The sequence below is a fragment of the Streptopelia decaocto genome (genome assembly GCF_964273445.1).
Source record: "Streptopelia decaocto genome assembly, chromosome: 1".
Lineage (NCBI taxonomy): Eukaryota > Metazoa > Chordata > Aves > Columbiformes > Columbidae > Streptopelia > Streptopelia decaocto.
The window spans coordinates 107,820,410-107,848,268 of NC_138663.1; the positions used below are offsets into that span (position 1 = coordinate 107,820,410).

Genomic DNA, 27,859 nt, shown 5'->3' on the forward strand with positions numbered 1-27,859 from the left:
CCCCTCCCGCCCGCCCGCCCCGCCGCAGCCGCCGCCGCCGCCGCGCTCGGCCCAGTCGCGCTGAGAGAGGCCGCGCCGAGGCGAGCGCCGCCGCCCGCCACCCGCACGGTAAGCAGCCCCGGGGCTGGGCCCCGCCGCCCGGCCCGGCCCGGGCCTTCCCCTGCCCGCACCAGGCCGCAGCGCAGGCCCCGAGGAGGCCGCAGCTAGGCCGCGCCAGAGCTCTGGCAAGAGAGCGGGCCGCAGGGCCTGGGTCGGCGCGTTCTGCACACCCAGCGTGGCCCTGGGCAGCGGGGGAGGCGGTATGAGGGGAGCGGAAGCGGAGGGGGGTGGTTGCGGGCCCGGGGGGAGACAGACGAGGTCGGTGCCAGGCCCCAGGCCCGGCCGAGGGGGTTTGGAGAGTGTCTGGAGGAGGAGACAAAATGGCGGCGCGCGGGGGGGGGGAGGTGGAGGGCGCCGGGCGCCATCTTGAATTAATCGCTCGCCATAGCCTGTGCCTCCGCGCAGGCCGGGCCGGGCCGGAGGGGGGAGCCCCTGGCCCCGCTCATCGCAGCGCCGGGCCGCAGGTTCCGGAGAGGGAGAGCCCGTAGCCTCCCCACCCCCGCTTCTCCCTCCTCTCCCCTGCCTCTCCCTCCTCTCCCCTGCCTTTCCCTCCTCCCCGCTTCGGCGCCTGCCAGCCAGCGAGTCGCAGGGGAGCTCGGCGCTTTCCGGCCCGTGGCGGCTTCCTGCGCGGCCGCGCCGGGGCTGCCAGCTGTTTCTTGCCAGGCCCGACAACACCTCTCCTGCCGGCCGGCCGGGGATCCGGGCAGCGGTGCGAGGTTCGCCCTCAGCCTCCGAGGCGCGGGGCCCCCAATGCCTTGGGGGCTCCCCAGACCCCTTGGGGCTCCCATTTCGTGCAGGCTTCTGCTCCCCCCTGGCCGTCCTGTCTCCTGCACAGGCCCCCAGCTGAGTAGAAAGTAGTTTCAGAGGCTCTCCAGGGACTGGTTATTTTCCTCAATTGAGTCTTCCTTAAGAATTAGATTAGGTGTTGTCTAATGCACAACATCCCTATGAAATATGGAGAAGCCTCCCCCCCCCCCCCTTTTTTTAACTGGTTTCTGGAAATGCCTGCACCACTGAACTACAACAAAGAGGAAAACACTTCTTTTTTTTTTTCTTCTTTTTTAATGAAATCATAATGAAAACGGCAGTACTGATTCTCCTGCCAAAACTGAAGGAGGTGCATCAAGAAATAAACAGCTAAATGATGACACCATCACATTTGTAACATTGTTTATATTCTTCAATTTCTTCACCTAATAATCATGGGATGTATTTCCAAGATAAGAATTAGATGCTGTAGAAGTATAATTTTTTTTTTTTACCCTTCACGTGTGTGATTGAGAGTGTGTGTGTCCATTGTATTCTCCCTAAGTGGGTCATGTAGGGAGAGTTGTGACACTGCAGCAGGAGTGTAGACGGAACCCACAGCTGTCTCATAACCACAGCAAAGCTTCGGGCAGCTCGGGGCTCTCACTCAATTGGGACATGCAAGGCGTGCTGCAATTTTTAATGGGATGTGGCAAGGCACGATGGGAACTTTGTTATAGTCGTACACTAAAGTCATCAGCGTTGATCGTGGTTGGGGCTTGGACGTGGAGAATTTTTGCTGTTTATGAGTTGATTTTTTTGGGAAGGGTCAGAGTTTTGCTGCATCGGTATTTGGTTGATGCCCTTACTGCAAATAAACAGATGTACTCTTCTTTCATTAGGAGCAGGCAAAGGACTATGTTATGCATTTATTTTTCATAAGGATGGCTTTTCTGAAGTTTCTTCTTTTTCCTTTCTTCCCATTTTCATTTTTTCCTTTTTTTGGTGAGAGCAGAGACAATGACAGTTTCTGTGGTGTATTAAAGCTCTTTCTTCTACGGAACTCTATTTTTAAAGTTGTTCTCTCTTTAAAAAGTGACAGCTTGTCTGTTTTTTTATTTCATCTTTATTACCTTGCTAGGCCTGTTGAGTCAAGGATTATAATGTAGCAAAAGCTTTTCTTGACTGATTGTATCTGAGATCAGATTTTCAGAAAATATCCATTTTTATTTTTGGAGGTTACTTTATTGCTCATAGCTTAATACTTTCCATTAATATATAATTTTTTTCTGTCCTTGCACTTGAAAATACTGCCTTGACTTTCAGAAAAAACAAACCAGCTAAGTCTCTGAATAAATAGGTAAAAATCAATATGTAAGAACTAACCTTATAAGTGGAAATAGCTGTATTTCAGAGTTGTACTAGTTTTCAATCCATGTGAAGCTGGCATAGACCCAAGCCAAGTAAAGAAGATGTAGGTATTTAGTTATTTTCAGAGGCATAAAACCTGGTTTTATCTGCCTAGGCTTTTTCTGTCATAGTCACAGAAGAGCAGTTCCCAAATTACTGAGATTTGAACAAAATGCCATGTAGATTTGGGCGTTGAGAAGGACTAAATGTAGGGCCATGGCTGGGCACCTTCTTCTCTTTGAGAGTTTAGGTTCCCAAACCAGAACTGAAAACTGATTCTGTCTGCTTTGGTGCCAAAACCTGCTCCTGAGGTGAGTGTCTGCTGGAATATTTTGACAGAATCGAGAGGAGTTTCTGCCCTTCTGTAAATCTTGCAGGAAAATGAACTACTGGAATTGCTTCTTAGCCTTATGGTATCATGGAGCTTAGGGTGCTTGACAGAGAATTTGGAGGTGTTTGGTGTGGTGCTCTCAAGAAGCAGCTCTGGCATTTCCTGTGTTGCAGACCAGCATCTTCCTCATAGAGCTGCCGGTTGGTGCAGAACCACATGCCGTATCTTCATTTGCCTGGCTGTGTCTTGGGCCCCTGTGCTGGCTCAGAAGAAGAGCAAGCAGCAAGAAATACAGTGTTTTCTCATCTATTGGTTAGAGTATCCAAACCTTGAAATTATTTCAGGAAATGTTTAGGGAATTTTTTTTCCCCCATCTATGAATGAATGTCTTGATGCCTTTTTGGACTGCAGATTTCATTTTAGGCACCTATATACTTTTAGATAGTGTATTCAAATCCTTTTTTAAACACTTGCATCCTCTTTTGGTCCTCTTGCGGCAGCAAATTTCTGTGGAGGTAGAGTTTGTGCCCTAGTGGAGCACTTTTAGAAATCTTGATCGTCCTGCATGGGAGTAAGAATTTGTGCATATGAATTCATTGGCTGGGTCTGGTTGCAAAGAGCATTATGGGAAACCTTATTTAGGAAGAAACTTATTCACTGAAAGGGTTGGGTTTTTTTCCTTCTCCTTTGGAACAAGTACCAAAGTATACATCTGTGGCCTTTTAAAGACTCAGTCTTGAAAAGTCATGTTCCTGGGAAACTTCTTCAGTTTGTACAGAAACTGAGCCTTCGTTTTGCAGCATATTATGCCCCTGTAGGTGACAAGGCCTTGCCAGTGGAGAAGAGGCCACACTTGTGCAGAATGTGTGGTTGAAGGTCTGGTGGCCTGTCACTGCTGGTGGCACACGGAACTTTGCCATTGTGAACACCTCAAACTCGTTGGTTTTAGCGTTTGTTGACTGGAATCTGGGCAGCAGTGAAGAGATGGCACGTTCTGGGCGTTAGGAAGTAGTGGTGGCAACCTCTGGGCCTCATGGGTGAGGAGGGCAGACAGACAATGAAGGAGGGCGTCACTCAGACCTAAGTGGGGAGAGGGTGTGATACAGAAAGTGCAAGCATGAATCATGGGAAGCAGGAATTTGTGGTGGAGTGGTGGTCAGGTGGGTGATGAAAGCAGGAAGTGGAGAAAACGAATGCCAGTTCTTCCAGTAGCTAGTGGTGAACTGGTGCTTCAAGCTAGTTGGGTCCCAGCCAATCAGAGACTAATGTGTGTGGTAATACAGTCCTCAAAAGCACAGGCAGAAACAGCATCTTGACTTTTCCCAGAGAGCTGGACAGCAAGTGCTGGCTTCTTATGTGTGTATCACCTAAGGAGAGAGGCCATTTCTTTCTTCCAACCCTTAATCCCCCCCACCTTGCCTCCTCCAGAAAAGAACTCTCTGAATTGTTGGTACAATCTTTGCTACAAATTGATCAGTAGCATGGCTTTGAGGAAAGTTTGGGAGTGTGCTGTAGTTACAAGCTGGAGAAATTAAATAAGCATGTGAGGAGGTAAGGAACATAACACACCCTGTTTCCCTGAAAATAAGACAGGGTCTTATATTAATTTTTGTTCCCAAAGATGCCCTTTTGGACAAGTATAGCCGCCTGGACACTATTTAAATTGACTTTTTTATGAACTGTAACTAGGGCTTATTTTTGGAGTAAGGCTTATATTTCGAACATCTTCAAAAATCCTGAAGAATCGTGCTAGGGCTTATTTTTGGGGAAACAGGGTAGATACCAGGACACAAGAAGTTGGAGGAGAAGTAACAGAAAAGATGAAACTAAACACTGAAGACAACACAGAAAAGATGACAACATGAACAGTAAAGATATTTGTGATAGGTTGGCTAGGTGTACACTGAATAAATAGAAGTAAACCAAGTTGGGTATGAATAATTAGTGCTTAAATGACCATATGAAACCTTGTTACTCCGTTCTTGTTTCTGTGGCATGGCAGAAGTTGGTTGCCATCAGTCAAGCTGTGTCTTGTATCAGATGCTGAGAAACACTTTTCTTCTGCTCTTAGTTCTGAAGAAAAGCATCTGTGTGAAGAGCTGTTCCTGTTAATAGTGGGTGCTTCTGACAGAAATGCTTGACAGAATAGTTGTGAGGCGATTTATGTCCAGATGGACACCACAACAATTTGTTAGCACAGCAATCTTTAAAATATAGGGGCCTTCCAACCGAACACTGCACAAATATGGGACCCCTTGGAAAATTATTGGACTGCTGTTGCATTTTCTCCAGTTCAGTTTCTGGCTATATTTCTCCCTCAACTTGTAATTTTTTTTTTTTTTTTTTTTCTCATATATAAATTAGGTGTTTAGCTGCAAAGAGCTGAGAAAAGTTGAGCTAGAAAAAATAGCGAAGTCTAGAAAATACCTGCTACAGATTATGGTTGTAGGCTTGTGGTTTGGAGTAGTTAATTTTTTCTTTTGTATAGAACTTTTCCCCATGAAGACTTAATTAATATTAATGTTAGTTGATGTAATTTGGAAAGCTTATGATTCTTATGGAAACCTTGGGCAGAATCTTAATGTTTTTTCTAGGTCTTTCGTGAAAGTATCACAGGAATGGGGAGATTTCTGCCTGTCTCTGTGAAAAAAAGTTTGAAGGAAGGAGAATTCCATCTTGATCTGTACAGAAACATGAGCAGAAATGTGTAGCAACGTTCTCTTGCCTTTCACTGGTTCTACACTTAGGAAACCAGGTGAACTAAGTGCAAGGAAGTAGTACAAGTTTATGTTAGATCACATTTTACCCAACTAAGTTTGCCTGATCCTAATTATAATGCACATATGTAAGCAGCAAAATTTAGACTGCAGTTTCAGATTTTAGTAGGTATTTTAACTTTGTGGTCTTGTTTTGTAGTTTTGTTAAAAAAAATAGAAATCTTAAGTTGTTCTTATGCGTTGAAGATACGTTAACATTCTGTTCAAAGAAATCTGGTAGCATATGGCATTGGTAATTTTTGAGAACTGGTAATATTTTTTAGTACAAAAACAAACAGGTACTTTGTCTCAGGGCAGAAGTTTTTAAAATATTCAAGCATCTGGGGGTTCAAAACATATGGTGTTATGTTCTGGAAGCATTTTACATTGATAGTGCCTGAGTGTGGACAGAGGGGAGTCAAAAGCTATGTGCATTTCAGATTATTGGCTGTCTGCCTTTAACTTACCGTATCAAATTTTGATTTGACAATGCTGTATTCCTCATAGTGCAAAAAAGACTTGAGTGTGAACTTGTCTTGGCTTTGTCTTTTTTTATTTTTTTTTCTTTGTAAGATTATAAGGAGATCATATTTTCATATCCCTTTATCAGCTGCTTCTGTGTTTGTGGAGCTGTGGGGTTTTGAGAAATGGACCTGGAGTGCTGCAGCTCGTCCTTCTCTTACTCAGACTCTGGGTGTTTGCTATTCTAGAATAGTATTTCTGGGATCCCAAACAGAGGTGCTCGGAGTGAAATCTGGTCCATCCTAAAGTCAAGAGGTGTCATCTATTAACTGCCACGCACCCAAAATTTCTGCGTTTCTGTGCACAGGAAGAAGCAATATTCATAGCATAATATGAGTTAAGTAACCTGTCTTCTTTACCTCTTACAGACACAGTGACTGATGAGAATTAAAGGCCATGGATGAAGATGGGCTTGAATTGCAGCCACATGAGCCAAATGCATTTTTTGATCCAACAGGTCGGTCATGAGATAACATGTAGATAAGTGTTCACATTAGATACTGTTGGCTGTTTGTTTGTCTTTGCTTAAAAGTCCTGTACTGCATCAATGCTTTTGTATAGAGTAGTTGCTTTTGATTTTTGGTTGGTTTTGTTACTCAGAGCAATATGAATGAGCTGCTGTTTGGTCAAGTAATAGTTGTTTGGGTTTTGGGGGAGAGTCTGAAAAGTTGTAACCTTTTCCAGAAGAGAAAATGTTCTGTTAGCACCTGCTGAGGACTTGCTTTATCAGCTCCCCATATATCTGCCCATCTTAAATGCTTATAGGCTATTATGCCTGTTTTACTAAATTGCAGCATAGTGTGCAACTTGAAGTAAAATAGAAGTAATTTCAATTATCAACCACTTAATCTGAGTTAGTTTTGCAATTTAATTGGTATTTTAATCATGTTTTTCAGGAGCTGATGCAGGACATATGGATGGAGATCAGATTGTTGTGGAAGTACAGGAAACAGTATTTGTTTCAGATGTAGTCGACTCAGATATAACTGTGCATAATTTTGTTCCTGATGATCCAGATTCGGTAGTAATCCAAGATGTCATTGAGGATGTTGTTATCGAGGATGTTCAGTGCCCAGACATCATGGAGGAGCCAGACGTATCTGAAACTGTCATTATTCCTGAGCAAGTGCTGGACACAGATGTAGCCGAAGAGGTTTCTCTGGCTCATTGCACTGTCCCAGATGATGTTTTAGCTTCTGACATAACAGCAGAAGCAATGTCTATACCAGAACATGTACTGACAAGTGAGTCAATGCATGTACCTGAAGTTGGACATGTAGAACATGTAGTTCATGATAATGTTGAAGAGGCAGATATTGTCACTGATACTCTGGGAACAGATGTTGTTTCTGAAGAAGTCTTGGTGGCAGACTGTGCATCAGAGGCAGTGATCGATGCCAATGGAATTCCTGTGGAACATCAAGATGAAAAGGGCAATTGTGAAGATTACCTTATGATTTCCTGTAAGTGTCTGGGTAAAGCCATCGAAATTCTTAATATATGGGCCTAGGTGGTGCTTGAAATATCTGAGGGAGATTTACTGTATTAGTTAATAAAATGCACATCTCACAAATGCACTCAAATGAGGGTATTTTTAAGAACATGTACCAGCTAAAAATGCTGCTGAAGTTAAGGGAGAGAAATACTGGCAAATGCATGTCTGATTATAAATTATTTCTGTAGAATTTTATAGTGTATGAACAAAAGAGTAAGAATTCTGGTAAACTAAATGCCATGTATTAGTAAGAACAGAACAAAAATGAAAGTGACATTGTTTGAAAATGAATGTATACGCAGGTTACCAAGAGTACTGCCAAGACATTAAGAAAACAAACAAACAAAAATTCTTGGAAAAGGGAAAGTAAAAAACCCTCTTTTTTAGAACTCCACGTGACAATGTTATCTTTGTCCTGTTTTTTGCTAGGCCCCCTCCACTTCATTTATGGTTAGATACAGGCAACAATATGGTTTTCTTTGCTGTTAGAATGTGCTTTCTTCTTTTGATTAAGCAAAGGACAGAGGTATGCTGCTAACAAAAAGAATAGCTATCGCTGCTCACAGCTGCAGAGCAACCATGAATATCTTCGTCTCCTTTAGGGACACTGGTGCAATCATGTTCAATCATATTTCAAAAGACTTAAAAGTAGAGGGTGGAGAAAAACAGAGCATATCATCAGTCCTTTTTCTACTGAGGATATCCATTTGTGGAAACTAGAGCTTACTCTTAAGAATGTTACTTATGATGCTTATTCAATGCATAACCTAGGAACATCACATCAGTGTCACTGCTGAACATTTGTTTGTCGTAGAAATCAAAAAGCTTTGTTAGGCTGGTTTGGTTAATTGCCATTTCAAGCACTTCACTTTTGTCTGTCATTAAATGACTCTATTGATGAGGCATACTTCATGCTCTGCTTCAGTTACCCTTTTTCTTTTCTATTTTATTTTTTCCCCCTTTGGACACTTTTTTGAAATGTATAATAACTTGGTTTAATTTTATATTTTGTAATTATGGATTTTAATGTTGCTTCTCCTTGCCTAGGATCACTGTATTTCTTAATTTATCATCTCTTGTGTTCCATGAGTAACCTTGTGCAGCCATGTTTTGAGTTTATATGAGGTACAGTTAATTCTCTATTATCTGGGAAAACAATGAAATGGGATAGTGCAAAATATGGATAACACACAATATTGTAAAATTAAGCTGCAAGATCATACTGAGGTGAAATAGATCAGGGATGCTCCTCTCTGAAATAGCATTAATCCAAACTCATAAATAAATGCACTCTCTACATTATGGTACAGATACAACTTTCTGGGTCTAGACCCGAGTTAGGTCAGCTGAAAGCAGCCCAAATGCCACCACACCTGTGGTATAGTTAGGCAACAAAGTGAATAATCCACCTATGGATGATTCAGGCCTGACTGTGTCAAGACTCTTGTGGTGATCCTTACCTGTTTCTTATCCCTGACTTAGCTTTTGAAGATGCTGTCGCTCCTGTCTCTCTGCTTACCCTTCCCCTGCAGGTTGTCATCCCACAGCATGGGCAGCAGTGTGACACCTGTGGAGCTGCAGTCATGGGAACACTTTGCAGACTGTGCATGTGTAAATTCAAGTCAGAGGGGTGGGTAGGTGCGTGTCCCATTCAACCATTGCTAGTGGCTGAATGGGGACAGAATGTCTTGGTGGGTGCTGTATTGCATGACCCCTGACATACCCACTCAGCTAGGAAGTCATCTTAGATATACCAGTCGTCAACAGGTAGTAACTGGCAGAAAACACAGGAATTTCATTGTTCTGTTGTGCTGGGATATTCTGTTCTCAGTCATGTATTTCTTCAGTTTCATACTCTATTTAATAGTGCTTCTTGATAGTCTTGCAATGTGCTTTGTTTAGATTCAGAACCTTAAATAAGCAAGCATTTAAAATAATGGTTATGCTGCAAAACGTGCATCCTTTCTATTTGTGTTTAAAATGTTGAGAAAGTTTACAGTTCATTTTAAAGGGAAGTTCCCTATTACCACCTACTGTGTTTAAAGCCTGCGTAACAAGTTCTTCTGGTTGTGAAGTCAGAGTCTGGTGCTTTTCTGTGAAGTAAAGTCTATCGTGCCAAATAGTCTCTTCTTTGTATGGAAAACATTAATTGAATTAATTTATATCTCTTTTTTTTTTTACTTTTTTCTTTTTTTTTGGTGTGTTGGTAGTGTATGTGTTTATTGGTCTGTTGACTGTCTCAGTTCTTCAGTTGAACTTAGATGGATTTTAAAAGGTAGTAACATCAGCCTAGTTTTTGATTTTTTTCATCCTGACCTGTAAATTCATGCTTGATTTTGGCAAACCTCCCTGGACTGCTGGGGCAGATGTTGGAATGTAATTTTGTCTGCCATTGCAGTAGCCAAATGAAGCTGATTCTCAAATCTGGGAACTAGACTCTGTTCTTCAGGATGCTTTTGCCCATCCTCTTTTATCTAGACACTTAAGAAACAAAGTATGACAGTTTGTGTTCTTTTTTGTTGAAGGTTTCTCAGTCTGTATTCTTCAGTGGAAGTTATTGGCAAAATCTTTTTGCTGTCTTCTTGTGTCTCTCTCTTTAAGCTTTTACATCTTTGTCCCTAATGAACTGAATCTACATAGATTTTCTTAAAATAAGATGATTTTCTTAGCTCTATCCTGAATATATCTGTTTTAAAATGACTAACCCAGGTGTACTTTTTTAATGTTGTGTTTTTACCTTGATTTCAGACTGGTTTGTCTTTTCAAAAAGTATAGTCCTAGGTTTCATTCTGTGGCTTTGCTTCAATAAATTCAGTATTTTAACATTTCTTTTCCCATTTAGATTTAATTTAGTTTCTGCATTGATATGTCTGTGTTTTTTTAATTTCCAAGATAACGTTTCTTGGCACAGCTTATATTATCACTTACCTTTTGATGTACTCACCTTTTTTTCTTGGATACTTTGCCCTCAGGCTTCATTTTTGATCGATGGTATATTTGAGGCACTTAAAGCAGAGCAGAATCAGATACTTACTCAACAAAGCAAGCAAACTGCTACTAGTTAGTAGCTTGAAAAGGGCCCAGGGAGTTTGCTAAATCATTTTTCCTTTCACATATGCCATAAGAAGCCAGCTCATGAGTTTGGTCAGGGAAGAATAAATTGTGTACTGACTCACACTGGTACTAATTATTTGGTAACAAATTTTGAGACTTGGAAAATAGTTTCTCTATAAATGAAGCAGTAATGGTGAGATTAGCTAGTGTTTGTCAAAACAATACCCCCCCCCAGCATTTACTAACCAAGGAAAGTATTGCTTTACGCCTGGCCATAAGACGGAAATTAAGATTTTTGCTTGTCTGATTTTATTCTATTTGGCAAATAAAGACATGTGCTCTGGCATGAACTCATTCCATAAGACAGAAAGTTGTATTCTGATAATACTCATACTTAATTACAGTAAAAATGGTGAGATGCAAAGTAAGTTTGACAAAGGGGATCTGGAGAAAGGGACAGGTGGCCTCACAAAGTTTTAGCTGCAGTTTTAGGAAATTATAGGATGTTTGCTAATACAGGGGCTGTGTTATGTCCATCCATATCCTCACTTTGCTCTGAGTCAGGCACGTCTTTTGTTTGTTGTCTCTGAATTAGCACTTTCCATTACAGAATCAGAACCCAGGGTACTTAGAATAATGATTGCATCTTTTAATTGGTATAGGTGAAACCTATATTTTCTCATCCTCATTGGATGCTTAAATTGAAAGCAGAGGATCTGATCAAAAGGGCCATAAAGTTCATGCCTTCATTGGGGCCATCCAGTAGATTTCAGTCAGGAACACAAAATGATTTTATTTGCCTTTTTAGCATGAAGAAGTACCCTCCTCTTTTTCCCTGGAGGTTCTTAAAGATGCAGGAAATTACTTTTTCCTTTCTGTGAAGTAGAACTTGCTGCCGAGGTTCTGCCTGACCACTGGAACAGCAGCAGCCACTGTTGCAAACAAGGCTGCTCAGGAGGTGACCATGAGGGGTGGGGGAGATGAGAGTTCCCTGAGTGATACCTTGGAGCTTCCTCTGATTTGTGTGCTGGGGACAGCAGTGAGAGAAGGACGAGTGTTAGATACCAGTGTGGTGCTCAGGAACATCTCTGCTAGATTGCTGCCCTGAGGGGAGCTTCAGATGCTCAGGCTGTACTGTTGATCATGTGGCAATGGCATTTGCATTAAAATAAAAATAGAACAGATTTCTGTTTTCCAACATCTTAGGGTACCTGCTTTGCCATTTAAGAAATAACTGGACAGTAGAAGTAACTTTCAGTGGATGAGGAATTCTCTGCTATCAAGTGAAGTACAAGTAAAATGTTTCTATCACAGATAACTGAAGAAAGTCTGTCTGGGGAATACAGCATGCTTTTTGTCTATTTTAGAGAAAACAGAATAGTTAGCAGTGGCCTTTTTCATTAAGAATGGTTAAGTAGGGTTGTTTATTTTGTAAGCAGGCAAGTATCCTATTATATGCAATTTTTTTGGCAGCAAAGAGAATCACTTGGGAGCATAAAGGCTGATAAAATAGATGATTTTTCATCAAATTGCTCCATAGACAGATTTTTAAGATCTGTTAAACTGGTGTGGAGACAGGCTTTCTTAGAATGTTTGTAAGAATTGTTTTAGTATGTTATTTAGCAGTGAGTACTTGAAAAAGATGGAAGGTTTCTTAGTCCTTAAGTGAATTTTGTCTTTTACAATCCTTATATTTCCTCATTAACCCCATATAGAGGAAAAATGGTAGGAAGGAATAAATGTAAAAGCTTATGGAAGCCATTAAAAAATAGAGACAGTTACAGATACTTGCATTTTTCTAATTAGGAGTAAAAGACTGCAAGAAAGTGGTCCTTTGTGTGATAGGTACCCATTCTGTTTCGCCGCCTTTGTCTCAGGGAGAGTGGCTGAGTCACCATCCCTGGAGGTGTTTAAAAGACGCATAGAAGAGGTTCTTAGGGTCATGGTTTAGTGACAGCGTTGAGTTAACGGTTGGGCTGGATGATCCTGAGGGTGTTTTCCAACCAAAATGATATTATTATTCTTCTGATTTTTATATTTTTTTCTACCTTTTTCTTTCCACCCTACTTTTCTTCCTGCTGTTTGCTACTATTCTGCGAATACTATAACTTTTTAAGCCCTTCAGGTACTTCAGTTTTTCAAGTTTTACTACCTGCTGAGAGTGAAATATTTTCCTTTCAGATGAGAAAACTTTGCCTAATATTCTTATACATTGTAATGGTGCTGTTAAAAAATATTTAAGCCAGTTGTTACATTTTGAAAACGCTGTTGAATATAGAGGGAAATCAGGGATAAACAAACTCCAAATTATATAATGACTTTTTTTTTTTCTTTTTAAAATCATGTTGTCTAAAAGATTACTTTGAAGCTTGGAGAACTTACTTCAAAGAGTAAATGTGGCATATTTTTAAGATCTAGAATTCTTCCATTGTGTGAATATTAGCAGTGGATACTTCCATTAATGTGTGGAGGTAAAAAACTCTATTGTAGTTAAAAGAAACCAGCCTATTTCACATGGCACATGTAGGTTTGTTTCCTCTTTGATTGGTTCCAGCGTGAGTTGAGCTGGGTGGCAGACGTCCACTTTGGCTTCAGCATTGTAAAATCAGTCTACGCTGATTTGAAAGCCTTCCAAGTACACGTGCGTGACACTGGAAACAGCCAAGTTATGGGAGAGCAACTACATAAATCTAGCATAGGAATGAAAGGAAGATTTCTGTTTGTCAAGAGTTCCAGTGACGTTTGGTATTTTATGCATATGCCAAAGAATTTATGAAATTCTGCTCAATAACTGAATATGCATACTGTGTAGCTATGTTGTTAACACGAGTCAAAAAAACATCTTAAGGTTTTTACTTTTGAAATGTTTTGGGGTTTCAGCTGCAAGATGTTATGTTGCCATTTGTGGCACAAAATAATTTTTTAAACATGGTACTGCTTGAAACATTCTGTATGGTGGCCATTGATCATGAACTTGCTGTAAGAGTATGTAATGTTTTTTCTGTTGCTCTTTTGGTGAGGAAGGTGATAAATTCATTTTAGTGCTTCATAATTTAATGTTATTCGTATTTCTTTGTGAATAATGATCCTCATTGAGAGACTGCACTTAAATAGAGTTGTGTTTGATACCTGAGACAGAACATGTGCTGATTTATCTAATTCAAAGGCTAATTTATTGACTTAATGGCAGCAAAATAATAGTAATAATGTTTTGAACTTTTTTTGGTAGTAGTAGATCTTAAAGTAAATGGATGACTTGCAGGTACTGAGTAGTAAAGCTATGACTTAGTTAGGAGGCTAGTTAAATGAGTGCCAGTAAAATGAGCATACTTTGTTAAGTATTTTGTATGTGCTAGGCACAGTAGTTAAAAATTCTACAGCATTTACGGGGCTGTTCTTATACTTGATTTAGTATAAAGTTCATGTCTTGTAATGAATTCAAGTTATGCATGGCTCTGAGGGGAGCCATGTCAGCCTCCAAAAGTGACTTTATCAACAGTGAAGTCACAAATGACGAAAGTATGACATGATGTTAAGAATTCTTGAATAATCTCAACACTCAAGAAGCTTCTGAAGTTGAGAGGTTCTCTGAAGGTCTTGAGATGCTGGATTTTATTTTTGTGAATGCGTATTTAATATTTATTTCTTGAAAACCCACTTTCGGTAAAGGAAGATGGTGCGTTTGTGCATGTGCCTCTGTGGAGTACATCTTAAAAATCAGAAATGTGTTCCTCACAAAGCTGGCTGTTGGCCACGTTTGTGTGGGAGGCTGAAGCAAGTCATGGCAAGTCAAACTGAAGCGTGGTGTTGGTTTGCTTCTGGAAGGAAGAGAGCAAAATTTGAGATGATCGTAAGGGGAGTGTGCAGGGCTACAGCATAAAATGAAGCACAATTCCCTTTCACTAAGGGCACTGTGAACAATTAGTCAAATAGGTTCAGCAGCACTGTAGCGTCAGGCTGCATTTTGACACTGTGCTCGATCCCTCAGCTGTTGAGCGGGTGAGAGAAAAGTGGAGAGTTTTCTTCCTGGAGTTTTCACTGATTTCCTCTCCAGTCAGCTGAAGAAGCACCAATAACACCGCTTTGCAAGGAACCAGGCCTGACTGGCTTGTGTTAGAGATGGGGTTGAGCAACAGATAATGCTTTTGAAAAAAACAGTTAATAGCATGTTAATTGTGAAGGAGAATGCAATTACAACTGAGAATAAGTGAAATATGACACAGAGTAAGTACTAATATGCAGTTTCTTCCTACCTTGATCTTGACACAGGCCATTATTTCCCTATTAGCATTGCCTGGTGTGGTCCTTCATGCTTCTAGTCATACCACTGCAGCACTGTTGCACTTCCACCTTAACTAGGAGATATGACTTGAATTTATTTCTGTGGTTATTGTTGTTATTTTCAAGGATATGAAAAAAATAAAGTATTTATGGGTAGGTTCTTTATCACAATGTAATTTTAAACTGTTTCCAAATTTGAGTAATAACGTCTTTCATATATGTCTGTCTGTAGATGACTGGATAATTGTAATAACTTGTTTTTGTAGTGGATGATGCTGGTAAGATAGAACAAGAAGGTTCTGCTGAAATTACCATGGAAGCAGAGCCAGAAAGTGGCTCTTGTAAAGTGGATGGCATTTGTCCAGAAGTCATCAAGGTCTATATATTCAAAGCAGATCCTGGAGAAGATGATTTAGGTAAAATATGCTCATTTTGGAATACTCCACCCTGACATTTGAAATTTTGCATAAGTAAAGACTGTGGTTTCTCTCAAGTCATCTGTAAAGAGCTGTGGGTCTGATGTTAAAGAGTGAGAAACTTCCAGTTTTCTGTGTTTTAGCACAGAACTTGAACCAAGTGTATTTAAAATATTTTACTCTGGTCTTCCTAACTAGGGGGCACAGTAGACATTGTGGAGAGCGAGCCAGAGAATGACCACGCAGTCGGATTACTCGATCAAAATAGCAGTATTCGTATTCCAAGGGAGAAAATGGTTTACATGACTGTAAATGATTCTCAGCATGAAGATGAAGACTTAAGTAAGTAGGTGGCTTTCATTTGGGAACAAGGATTTTCACTTTCAACAGTTCAGTGTTCCTATTAACTTTTTCTTGACTTTTTCTCTTAGATGTTGCAGAAATAGCTGATGAGGTTTATATGGAAGTGATTGTAGGAGAGGAGGATGCAGCAGTGACCCATGAGCAGCAAATAGATGACACTGAAATTAAAACTTTCATGCCAATAGCTTGGGCAGCAGCTTATGGTAGGTAATGCTTAAAGAGTTTTTCCTGGTGATGCTGTCTGTAGCAAAATGTTGGGGATTGTTTTTTGGAGGGTAGTATGCTTATTTTTAAAATTTTAGTTTCAGTTTTAGTTTTAAAGTTTTACTTTAATAATGGTTTCTTTGCATAATGAGCCTTAAGCAGAGAGAATCTGTAAGGCAGGCAGGTTCTTATTCCTATTTTAACAGGCATTTTCCTTCATATTTTCATGTTGTAGAAGGGGAAGTACATGAGCTTTCAGCTGAAAAATTACACCTCAAATACACCTGTCCTTCACAGTTTTAGGACACAGTAAGATCTGGCTTGGGAATAGAACTGAATATTTTTATTTTGGGGGGAAAAAGAAAAGGCACATGGGAATATGAGAGATACAGTTTAACAGTGGAAAGCAACACTAACTTTTTGTTTGATTTAAATAATAATAAAAATAATAAATGCTTTCTTGAAGGAACATATAAATATGTGATTTAACCAATGGAAATAATTGTTTCACAAAAAAGAAACTGGAAGAAGACATCTTAAAATTATAGCAGAACCTTGAGAATATTTCCAGCATGCAGAGCCATGTTTCTTGAACATTAGTATTTGAACACCAACTCATGCAAACTGATCTCCAAAACTTACCTAAGCTGGTAGAGCAAAATCTCAGAAATGTTTCTGTGTTGTCCTGTTCTTCTTCTATATGTACTTTGAGAAAATGAAGCAGAAGAAATAGTGGAGTAGAGGACAGAACTTAGGTTATATGTCTGCATGATGAGGGTTGTGGTGATGATGCCAGCAAACAAAATGGCAGAGAAGTGCTGAGAATGCAGTGGGGGCTGGAATCACGGACGTAAGTCGGGGAGGGCAAGATCTTGGGGAGTAGCATGTGTTGGAAGTTGCTTAGGAGGTGGATGGTAGCGCACCCACAGCCTTATCTTTTGGCCATATGCTGGTGAGCACAGTTTGGGTGAAGAGGAAAGGAGAGAAGCTATATTGAGTGTGAATTAAAAATGGAATTAAGTGAACTCAAACAAAAGTTGTAGACTGAAAGTTCAGTGATTTTGGAGGAGAAGAAAATGGAGCAGAGTGTACTGAGAAGAGAGAGATGGAATTGAAAGGAGAGTTTTAAAATTTGGGAAACAGTAGAGTCATTGCGCTGTCAGCAGTAAGCAACCTAACATGCAAGGTGAGCGGTGGTGGGCAAAGGAAGGAATAGTGAAGCATGAAGGCGTGAAAATGGTGGAGATTTGTCATCTGCACTTCTCAGAACTCTGATAACAGAGCTGATAACAGTGGCATCTTGAAATGTTAGATTTATTTTGTTGCTGTATTGTAGCAAAGCCCAGTCCCACTGTGCTTCACATTGCAGAAAGTTTTTGTGATTTTATTCTAGTATTAGAAAATGTTTGGGGCCTTTTTTGTGTTACGCTCTAGAAGAACTCCATGCACCTGTTGCAAACTTTCTGCACGTGAGATGTGAAATATGTTTTCATTTTCAGCGTTTGTCACTTGCCACATTTGCTGTTCAACACTTGAGCCAGCTTATAAATCTGAATCTTCAGGCTCTGCACGTGCCTGTTTCTGGCTTGGAATCATACGTTTGTTCTTAACGTTAACCGTGACTATTCATTCTTGGCACACTACAAAGGAAACAGCTATTGAGCATCTTGCACTTTTGTCCATTTCAATCTTCCTTTCTCATTTGTGTGCTTTGCTTTCCCTTGGAACTGTTGACTTCTATTGATTCAAGTAAATGCTTAACTGTGAAATTTATTATTAAAATTTATTTATACCCTTAAATGATGAATGTTAAACTGATTGCCAGTAAATACCTTCCCGAATTTATAGATACATTTATCTGTGATTTTCTTATTTGTTTTGCATCCAGTGGTACCATTTGTGTAGCAAACACGAAGCTCTGTGAGGCAAAGATTGTTTCCTTCTTTTTCTATTATACAATACAGAGCATGCTCTTTGTTCCCAGTAGAAAGAATTTGTAAGTGTTAAAGCGTCAGGTGTGCAAAGAGTAAGTAGTGTACTTTGTGTGCAAGTTATGGGCTGTTCAGAACAATTCTTTCATCACAGTTCCAGTTCTGAAAATTGGTGTGTGAGAAACTTCAGTCAGGTGAATTCACATGTCCAGAAGTGAATGGGAGCTCACACATGAATGTTTTTCAGGACTTGGAAGAAAATGGGGCACAGTAAATATTGTGACATGCTACTGTTTACTGATGTTAAACATTTTGGACATAATTAGCAACCAAAGAAATGTGAAAAATCCTGCATTTAAATGAGTACTCTTTGTAAAATGGAAAACCATTAATTGCTGTAAATTGTGTACTCCTGTAAAATTAGCTTAACAAAGCCAGTGCTTCCAGGGTCATAATACCACGCGTAATTCCTAAGTTACATACAGAGAAGTTTTGCAGCCCATCCTGTGCATCATTATGGTTTGATTAGATGTCCAGATAATAGTTTATCTTTTCTTCCATTATCATTGTAGAGCCTGTTGTTTGAATAACTGTAGAGTGATGACGGTAGATAACTGTTTAACTTATCTTGTTAGGTAATAATAATGATGGCATTGAAAGTCGGAATGGCACTGCAAGTGCTCTTTTGCACATAGATGAGTCAGCTGGGCTTGGAAGACTGGCTAAGCAAAAACCAAAGAAAAAAAGGAGACCTGAGTCCAGGCAGTATCAAACAGGTGAGTGGCTGACGATAATCCGGTTCCTCTAGACACTTATCCAAAACCAGATCTACTTTGCTGGTGGGGTGTGCAGCATCTTGTAAAAAGCAGTGATTATTCGGGGAATTACTTTGTTGACAACACTTCTGTATCATAAGGGAAGGCGTATTTTATTTTCAAGTGTTTAAATAGACAGCTCATTTGGATTGGGGGGGTGATTTACAGGAAACAGTCCCTGACATAGAAAAAAAACTATCATAGCAAAAGGTTAAAAATCTATATACTTAACTTGCCACACCAATTTTAATGTTAAATGTTACTTTTTTAAAGATGATGTTAGATAAAGTGTTCCATACCGGTACTTTTTAAAAACGCATTTTGTCTTTATTGAAAATATATAGAACAACACATTTCATTATATCAGCTCAATAAGTAACTGGAAAATCTGAACATTATATGTTAAAGTAGATAGTATAACTTCTATACCCTTTTCTGTTTTAATTGTGAAATTAATTGCCTAGATGTTCATGGCAGTGTTCTTAACTGCATCTGTAAGAACAGATATGCTGTTTTGGCATGATTTCGTTTCTGCTCTTACTATGTTATGGTCTGATAAAGTTAAAAAAAACCCACTTGACTGTTTTCTTTAGTAGCCTTGCCTTAAATGATACTAAGAGTTTCCTTCCAAATTGTGACTTAACTGTAGGAGTTCTGTTTTGTCTAGCACTGAATTAGTAAACCAGGCAAATTTTAATCTTAAAGTTTGCTTTTTCTATTTCCAGATACCTAGTCAGTTCTCCTTTTAAAATGTTTTTGGAAAAGAGAGCTTTTTAGCATGCCTAGACAAATTCAGGGTAAACAAATCAGGCTGATGGATGAGTCTAAATAAGTTCCAAAGCTTTGAGGTGTCTGTAAGTGAAATGTGTTCTCATTGATTCATGCTTGACACCTCTTCAGATTGTAACTGTGACAGATGGCACAAGAAGGAGGTGTTAGTTGGGGGACGTGTGAACTGTAGTCAGCAGTAGGTGATTCAACTACCAGATTAAATTTTACAGATTGTGGAAAGTTGAAGAAGGTCATGTGTTATGCTTACTATGTAATCCTCAGTCTAACAAGTTGGCTGCTGTTCTTTGCACCAGCAACCGTTTCTGCATGTGTTTAATGCATGAACTCAGTCACAATTCCTCAAAGTAGAATTATGTAAGGTGAAGAACAGCTGGGTGATGCTTTGGTTGTCTCCATAAAAAAACAGTATTTCCTTTCTCCTGATAAGAATAATGAATGAAAGCAGTAATTCCCTCAGTTTCTCCTACCCGAGTCTATTCTATTATATAGTGTAGTGTATGTGTCTGACTGTGATGTTATTTAACAATTCAACTTATTGTGAAGGTTGAAATATGACATTTATTGAAGCGTACTATTATTGTATAATATTGAGGAAGGGTTTCTTGTTATTTTTCAGCAATAATCATTGGCCCTGATGGTCACCCGTTGACAGTCTACCCCTGCATGATTTGTGGAAAGAAATTTAAATCTAGAGGTTTCTTGAAAAGGCACATGAAAAACCACCCAGAGCACCTTCTTACTAAGAAGAAATACAGATGTACAGACTGTGATTACACTACAAATAAAAAAATAAGTTTACATAACCACTTAGAGAGTCATAAGCTGACCAACAAAACAGAAAAGCTTATTGAGTGCGATGAGTGTGGGAAGAGCTTCTCTCATGCGGGAACTTTATTTACTCACAAGCTGGTGCACAGGGACAAAGGAGTTAATAAAACGCACAAGTGCAAATTCTGCGATTATGAGACAGCAGAACAAGGATTGCTGAGTCATCACCTTTTAGCTGTCCACAGCAAGAACTTTCCTCACATTTGCGTGGAGTGCGGCAAAGGATTTCGCCATCCGTCAGAGCTCAAGAAGCACATGCGAATCCACACTGGTGAGAAACCCTACCAGTGCCAATATTGTGAATACCGCTCCGCCGACTCTTCTAACTTGAAAACACATGTAAAGACTAAACACAGTAAGGAAACGCCACTCAAGTGCGATATTTGTTTCCAGACTTTTTCAGATACCAAAGAGCTACAGCAGCATACGCTTATGCATCAAGAAAGTAAAACACATCAGTGTTTGCATTGTGACCATAAGAGCTCAAACTCGAGTGATCTGAAACGACACATAATTTCAGTCCACACGAAAGACTATCCTCATAAGTGTGATATGTGCGACAAAGGCTTTCACAGGCCTTCGGAACTGAAAAAACACGTGGCGGCTCACAAGGGTAAAAAGTTGCACCAATGCAGACATTGTGACTTTAAGATTGCAGATCCCTTCATTCTGAGCCGTCACATACTCTCAGTTCACACAAAGGATCTTCCATTCAGGTGCAAGAGATGTCGGAAGGGCTTTAGGCAACAAAGCGAGCTGAAAAAACACATGAAAACACACAGTGGCAGGAAGGTTTATCAGTGTGAATACTGTGAGTATAGCACTACAGACGCCTCAGGCTTCAAACGGCATGTTATTTCCATTCATACAAAAGACTACCCTCACCGGTGTGAGTATTGCAAGAAAGGTTTCCGAAGGCCTTCAGAGAAGAACCAGCACATTATGAGGCATCATAAAGATGTTGGGCTGCCTTAAAGTCTCTTTCACAGACTTACAGCTGGAATTATAAAGGAATTTTGCCTTTCGGGCAGTTAGCTTATTTTAAAGCAAATCACCTGCGATCACACACACATACACAAAAAAAAAAGACAAAAAAAACATACTGTGCATTTGATTTGTTGCTGTATAAAAATAGGATTATCGCTTCTAGTTGACTTTTATACTTTTTGTTCAATAGCGTGTTCTGAATTCTATTCAGTTTGTTTAATAAATGAAGAAAAGATGGCAACAATAAAGTTGCATTTAATAAAGTAAACCCTGTCTCTTACTGAATTTTTCAACCGTAATAGTTTATTTAAGTATATTTATCTTACTGACCTTGTTGATACTCACAGTGTCCATGTTAATGCAGTTTTGTGAATTTTAAAAATACGCAGTTGCTCCTGATGAAATTGTCAGAGGTGTGTATAAAATGGGGAATTGTGATGCTGAAGATCAAGTCAGTAGGGCCCACCTCATTGTCTTGTTTTGACTATACAGACTTTGTGGCAGGTAAACTATTTTCCATTCGAGGAGATACACATCTGACTTTATTGCAGAAAACCATTCTGCATTTTAATTCAGGTTTCAGCTAAAAAAATTTTAAGTGGTTTGGGGCATTTGTTATCTTTCTTTGTCGAATTTGAAAGTATGCTCATGTACGCATGTGTTTATTGTTCTGTGCTTCTTTGTCTTTGAAAGGTTTTGCCTGTCAAAAAATGAGTTGGGTTTTTTTCAATTTACTGCTATCTTAATGTTGGAAACATAAAATACTATTGTTCCATCCGCAGAGTTAATAGATTGCAACCGTCTGATTGTGCCAGTAAACGTACCTCAAACTTAATGCTGTTATGTATATCAGTATTTCTTTGAAAGAACAGTTTGTGGTTCAAGTCACGCTTTTATTGTGAGTTGGTTGAGAACAAAATTTAAGACTGAGAGGTGCCTCTATTTTGGAAATGAGATACTTACAGTGAGGGCTTCAGAGGGGGATGGAGTGGAGCAGATGTGTTCAGGAGGAGTAGAGGTGTTTTAATGTAGATATCCTTAATAAGAAAAGTAACTTATGATAGAACTGTTTCTAAATTGAATGTTTTTCCTGAGCCATTAGCAGCCGTGTTAAGCCGCCGTTTATTAATTAGTACAGTATCCAGAATTAACCCAGTTCTTTTAATCTGTTTATAGACAGCTGGGAGAACATTACAATTATTATATGCAATTTTGCCACCTGAAGACTATTATAAAATAGCGCCATGTCGTTTGCTAATTGCAGCATAAACGTACAAAGCACAAAGTCATGTGCCTCAACAACAACTGTGGAGCGAAAAACCCAAGCCACTTAAGTACATGCCAGATTTTAGGCCCCGGTCGTGCTCCCCTTGCTCAGATTGCCCCCGAAGCCACTGGCTGACGATGGATTGCAGAACTGGGAGGCAGCTGCCTGCCAGCTTAGGGTAGATTTGTGACCAACATTTCGCTAATGGGAAGAGTTCGGAGCCTGGCCTGCTGTTGACTCTTGTTTCTAGGCAGGCAAACCTCCTGTTGAAATGGAACAGGAATTTTAGTGATGGTGTCAGGTTTGTGGTGACAGAGGGACAAAGGTTTCCTTTCAGATGTGCATCTTCTAAGCCTTTTGTATTTAGTTTTCTTACCGAGCCCTGTTCCTGCTCAGCCCTCCTGTTTCACTCTAAGCCGAAATACTTGTGTTTAATTTGCAGTTCAGAAGAGTCGAATGCCATGTCACTACCTTTATTGTATAATTTCTTTTTCTTTTGATGCTTGCTTGGCAGTGCCCCCGGACTTGTCCAATGCGCTCTTGTATAATATTGCTACTAACGGGCTGTGAGCCTTTAGTGTGTAATCCCCAGGTGTGCTGCACTGTGCCTTCCTTGAAATCCCACATGAAGTCGAGCAGATTTTCTACATGGCCGTAGCTGTCTGGCTGTTGTCCACTGGTTGCCAAATCAGATGCAGTAAAACCCCGTACGCATTTTCCCTTTGTGTCTTCCCCCTCTCCCCTTATGTTCAAGCATTTTCTAACTGGAAACCTGAAAAGTGTACAAAATCTGCATAAACTCCCATAGCATTGCTGAGGATTTTAGCCATTTCGAACTTTATTTTTTTAAATAAGCTGAAAGACAAAGAACACAATTTTACACATTTTCTTTCTCTTATGTAGCCTGGAATCATACACACTTTTTTTTTTAAAGCACAATGTTGAAACTTTTTTTTTTAATAAGTAAAGGTTTGGTCAAGTGGATTTTGTAAAATGTATTTGTCTGTATAAAGAGAAAATGAAATTATAGTTATTGTTAATGTACTGACATTAGTTACAGGTTAGTTTTAATTCTTAAATAATTTGCTTAGCAAATGCTATAAAATGGATGTTTCAGTTTAATGTTAAAAAAAGGTACAGATTTTTACAAGGACATAATATAAATTATTGTTCTGTAGAAAATACCCTGTTAAATATTGTATACGTCCTTCCCTCTGTACACTTTGTAAAAAAGACAAAAGAAAAAAACAAAATACATAGAATCATATAGGGATGTGTGACATTATTGTAATTGTGTACTTGATAATAACGTGAAAAAATAAAATTCAAAATATTTTCCTGTTAATGAACGTTCAGTCTATTTGATGCCAGTACTGAGACCAAGCATTGTTCTGAGGGACACGACCATCTGCAGCTCTCTCGAGCTTCAGTTTATGTTTCTGCTCCCCGTTCTTCAGCTCATTCTGTGTAGTCCTGAGGCGCGGGTGATTCAGTCCCTCATTTGGTTGAATTGTGTCTGTGCGTGGAGACGGAGGGGCTTTATGGTTGTTTTTCTGCACATGGGAACTGTTTCGGTAATGGTTCATTGGGCACAGGTTGTCCTGCCTTAGCGGTGTGTGTGTGACCTCATGTCAACCCCTTGCCCCCACTAACCTAATGGCAGAGGTGCTGTTGGGTGTCCCTGCCCTCCCTGCCTGCCTGAGAAGGGAGGAGGTGAAACATGGAGGTGGCACATCTGCTGGCCCACATACCACCAGGGTATTTAGTCTAACTAGTTTGCTCTCACTGGATACCTTTAGGAAATGCTGACTCCTTCACTTCTCGTCTTGGTTCATCGTGCAGCCAGATGAGCACTGGGCAACTCTTGCCAGTAAGAAGCTGTTGTGCCGAGCTGCCAGCAATCTGCTTTGCTTTGCTTTGTTTTCTTGTGGGTTTTTTTCCATCTACCTGGTGTTTCTCAGCTGCTGATGGAGAAACTGCATGTTGAGTAACAGAGACGTTCAGGGCACTGAAGGGCAATTATCCCCGTTCCTGGCTGCTGTGAGGAAGAGCCAGGAGGAGTTAGGAGTTCTTCCAGCTTGTGCAGACTAACAAATCTCTCCCTCCCCTTGGATCTACCCCCTTCCTCTTGGATTCCCTTAGCTGTGAAAGCCTTGCTGCTTGTTTGCCAGGGTCTGCTGAAAGCTCCTCAGCTTGCCCAGGTGCCTGCAGCCCATGCCGGTGACGTCCCCCTTGCTGGGACGCAGCAGCAAAGGCACCCGGAGCGATGAGGCAGGAGAGCCCGGATGCCATCCTGGGAGTTCTTCGACAGCCTTATTTGCAAGCCAAAAGGCTGCATCACTAATTAGCAAAAAGAAGCATCTGGCTAACAGCTTACTGCAGTTCCCTGGCTTATTAAAGGCAGTAATTAAAATTAAATAATATATCATTAATAGGAAATACAATTAATACCTTAACAATTGTGACAGGTAGAAAACAGACCAAGGAGTGGCTGACTAGAACTAATAAGCAGGTCAGCAGAGGGGTCAGGAGCAAAGAAGTAGTTGTCAATATACATAAAAAGCAAGCATGCCAGAAAGCATTTACTAGGTGGAGAAGATTGAAGGGAGGGTGGTTGTGGTTTCCTTGAAATGACGATGCAGAAAAGGCAAGTGTTTCAATGGGGTTTTTTATTTTCTAAAAGTAGCAGAAGCATTAAATGGGGATGGGGATTTTTGTTTGTTTGTTTTTTTCTAGACCCGTGGCAAGCAAAAGTGCCATTAATTTCTGTAATGCAATAAGCACTTCAAAAACTGCAAGGACAGGTGGTTCGGAGGCCATGTAGCACACAGGCTTACCAGAATCTCACAGAAACTACACAAATCTGGAAAAAATGTTACTATTGTATTGAAGACAACAGGTCATCTCAGCATGATCCTGCTGAAAACATCAGAATAAAGAACTGCTGCCATTAGGATCAAGTAAAGAACCTGAAGGGAACAGAAAAAGAGGCAAACGCAATGAACGCATCCTATGTTATAAGGCGCATATATATATATATATATGCGCCTTTTGAACAAGTTCATTCAACGCCTTAGTAGTACAAGTATCACCACACCTGCTCACTCCTGCTCTGTCTCTCACCTTATTTTCTGCTGCGGTTTAACCATTGATTGAAGCTGACTTCAACCAGCTCCACCGTGGAGTCTGGGGTATCATGAGCTTCAGGACAGGTGACTGCCATTGTGGTGCCAATCTCTGCTTGTCCCCTGGCTGGGGATGTCTGTCCATCCCACCACCCAGAGATGCTGCTGGCCAGGGGCTGAGGTGCCTGACTGAGCATCCTGGAGTCTCTTTTGAGGAGCCAAGTGCTTGAAATCAGGGTTTTGATGGAAAAATTTAACATTCCAAAATGGGTCACCAGAGATCACTGGCACTGATGAGGACATTTCCAACAGGGACCACAGAGATGTTCATGCCTTAGGAAAGAGAAAGCCACGCAAAGTGCTCATTTTGAGATCTTTAAGCCAAAGTCTACTCTGTTGGCTGGAAGCTTGGAGGACAGCCTACGAGTACAGTGGCGTGGGTCCAAAACTACTGCCTCATTCTACTTAGACTTTTTGGTCTCAGTTCAGTAGCTGGCACCTAGGCACCAAAAGCCACATCTTGGGACCGGCAGGTGCTACACAGTCCCCCCTGGGGGACCCACACCCCAGTGGTGTGGTGCCCAGGAGCTACAGCACCTCCCACAGCACTTGGAACCCATGGAGGGGCAGCCACATCCTCCAATTGGCTTGTGTCCAATTGACAAGATGAGTCATTTGAGACAAACACAGGTGAAAAGACACTTCACGTGACATGCAAAAAAGGAGCTAACATGGACCTGATTTTTCGCTTGCATTGGCATGAATCAGGAGTTTTGCTAAGGCTGATATGGTGAAGGTAGCTTTAAGAAGTCTGGGACATATTTTGTCTGACACAGGCCAGGAAAACAATGCCAGGATTGTATCCATTTGAAAGGATGAGTCATAACTAACAAGCACTCACAGGTACAGGAGCTGGGATGTTACAGTAGGTCAAATGAATGGCAGAAGCAGAGAGCGCTAAGAATAGAGAAGTGCTTGAAACTGAGAAAATTAATATATACTTTATATATTTACTATATTTTTGATGTAATTATGGTATCACTAACACCACTTTGTCTATGTATCATAGAGCTATTAATAAAGTACTTTAGTTTCCTCACTTGTTAGGCTTTCAACACAGTGGTTTTGCTGGGAAGCCTCTGCCAAGGGGCAGTGTGAACTCTGTGGGCAGCCAGAGCAATGCTGACACTTGACCAGACCCACTAAGCTCCTTTGCAGCAGTACCCAAAGCTGTCACCTCTCTGGACAGTTGACCAATATCAAAATAAACCTACCATGGATGCAGGGAAAAAGACTCCACAAGCCTGTATTGCCAATCAACAGACCTTTCTATGGTACAACATACACCTTGCAAAAAGACACCAGTAAACCGGGGTGGCAATGCTGCCTCACGGCAGCTGCAGAGGAAGGGGAGCCCCGTTCCTTCTCTTTTTAGAGTAGTTCTGGGGCTTGGGGCTGTCACCACAAATTCAGATGCTTCACATATGCAGGCACTGGGCCTGGGAAGTCTCAGGGGAAGTCGGTGGCTGCAGAAGGGCCAAACAGCCTGCGCTCCAAGTGCCTTGTGCTGTGATTTCTGTGCAAGCCTGAAGAGAACCACCAAAGGAGGGCAGGATGGGTTTCTGTGCATACCAGAAGGGATGGGGGAGCTATATCGCTGAGACCAGGGAGCTCCTACCTGCAAACACGGACCAAAACCTGCCCTGTAACATGGACGTGAAGCACCTGCTCCAGTATTGGCTGGCAAGTAGGATTCCTGTTTGGCCGCCTTCCCAGGAGTCCGAATGGCTGGTGCTGGGTGGTGGGGCCTCCTGAGGGCTGAGGGGCAAGGAGCTAAACCCCTCTTCTCCTTCGGCTCTGGTTGGAGGGAGGGACAGCTGCTGGGCTGGCAGGAGTGGCTGAGCAGCAACCCCCTTTCCATGTCCCTTTTTGTAGCATAGGGCTTTTGGAATGAGCTGCAGACAAACCAAATGCAATCTAAGTATCCACTTGGGCATTTACTTACAGGTGGCGGTTACAGAAAGGACTGGCAAAAAAGAGATTTCCTTCCTGCTGCAGGGTGAGAAGGAGGCTGGGAAGGGGACACCAGCAGTCAGACATCAGCTGTGTCGCATTTGCCAGTGCAGAGGACCCATTCCCAGCAAAGAGAAACCCCCTGCACTTGAAGGGACATCCCTGGCTCGCCAGGGAGGGGGAGGACTTGATTTACCACCTCTATTTAAATACAAGTCAGAGAAAGTAAGAGAGGTCCCCCAGTAGATACACCCACCCGTGAAATACAGCTGTGCTTGAGAAGTAAAAATATTTGGCAAGTGATGTCTGTTCAATGTGTCACAAACCTTGATCTTGACTCTGAAACTTGCAAAAAAAAATCAGATTACAGAGCAACCTCTTAGAGTTGAGTTTCAAGAGTCTAAAAATAGTGGGTTTTTTCCC

The 27,859-nt window shown here is 40.9% G+C and overlaps 1 protein-coding gene across 1 annotated transcript; it reads left to right on the forward strand.

Annotated features, from left to right (window-relative positions):
* On the forward strand, positions 1 to 23,047 carry ZFX (zinc finger protein X-linked). Its single transcript, XM_082043638.1, has 8 exons — positions 1 to 108; positions 6,234 to 6,322; positions 6,762 to 7,328; positions 14,962 to 15,111; positions 15,310 to 15,453; positions 15,543 to 15,677; positions 18,245 to 18,385; positions 19,833 to 23,047. Exons 2-8 carry the CDS (start codon positions 6,262 to 6,264, stop codon positions 21,017 to 21,019), a joined length of 2,385 nt encoding a protein of 794 aa, XP_081899764.1. The 5' UTR covers positions 1 to 108; positions 6,234 to 6,261; the 3' UTR covers positions 21,020 to 23,047.
* Positions 23,048 to 27,859: the final 4,812 nt, after the last annotated feature.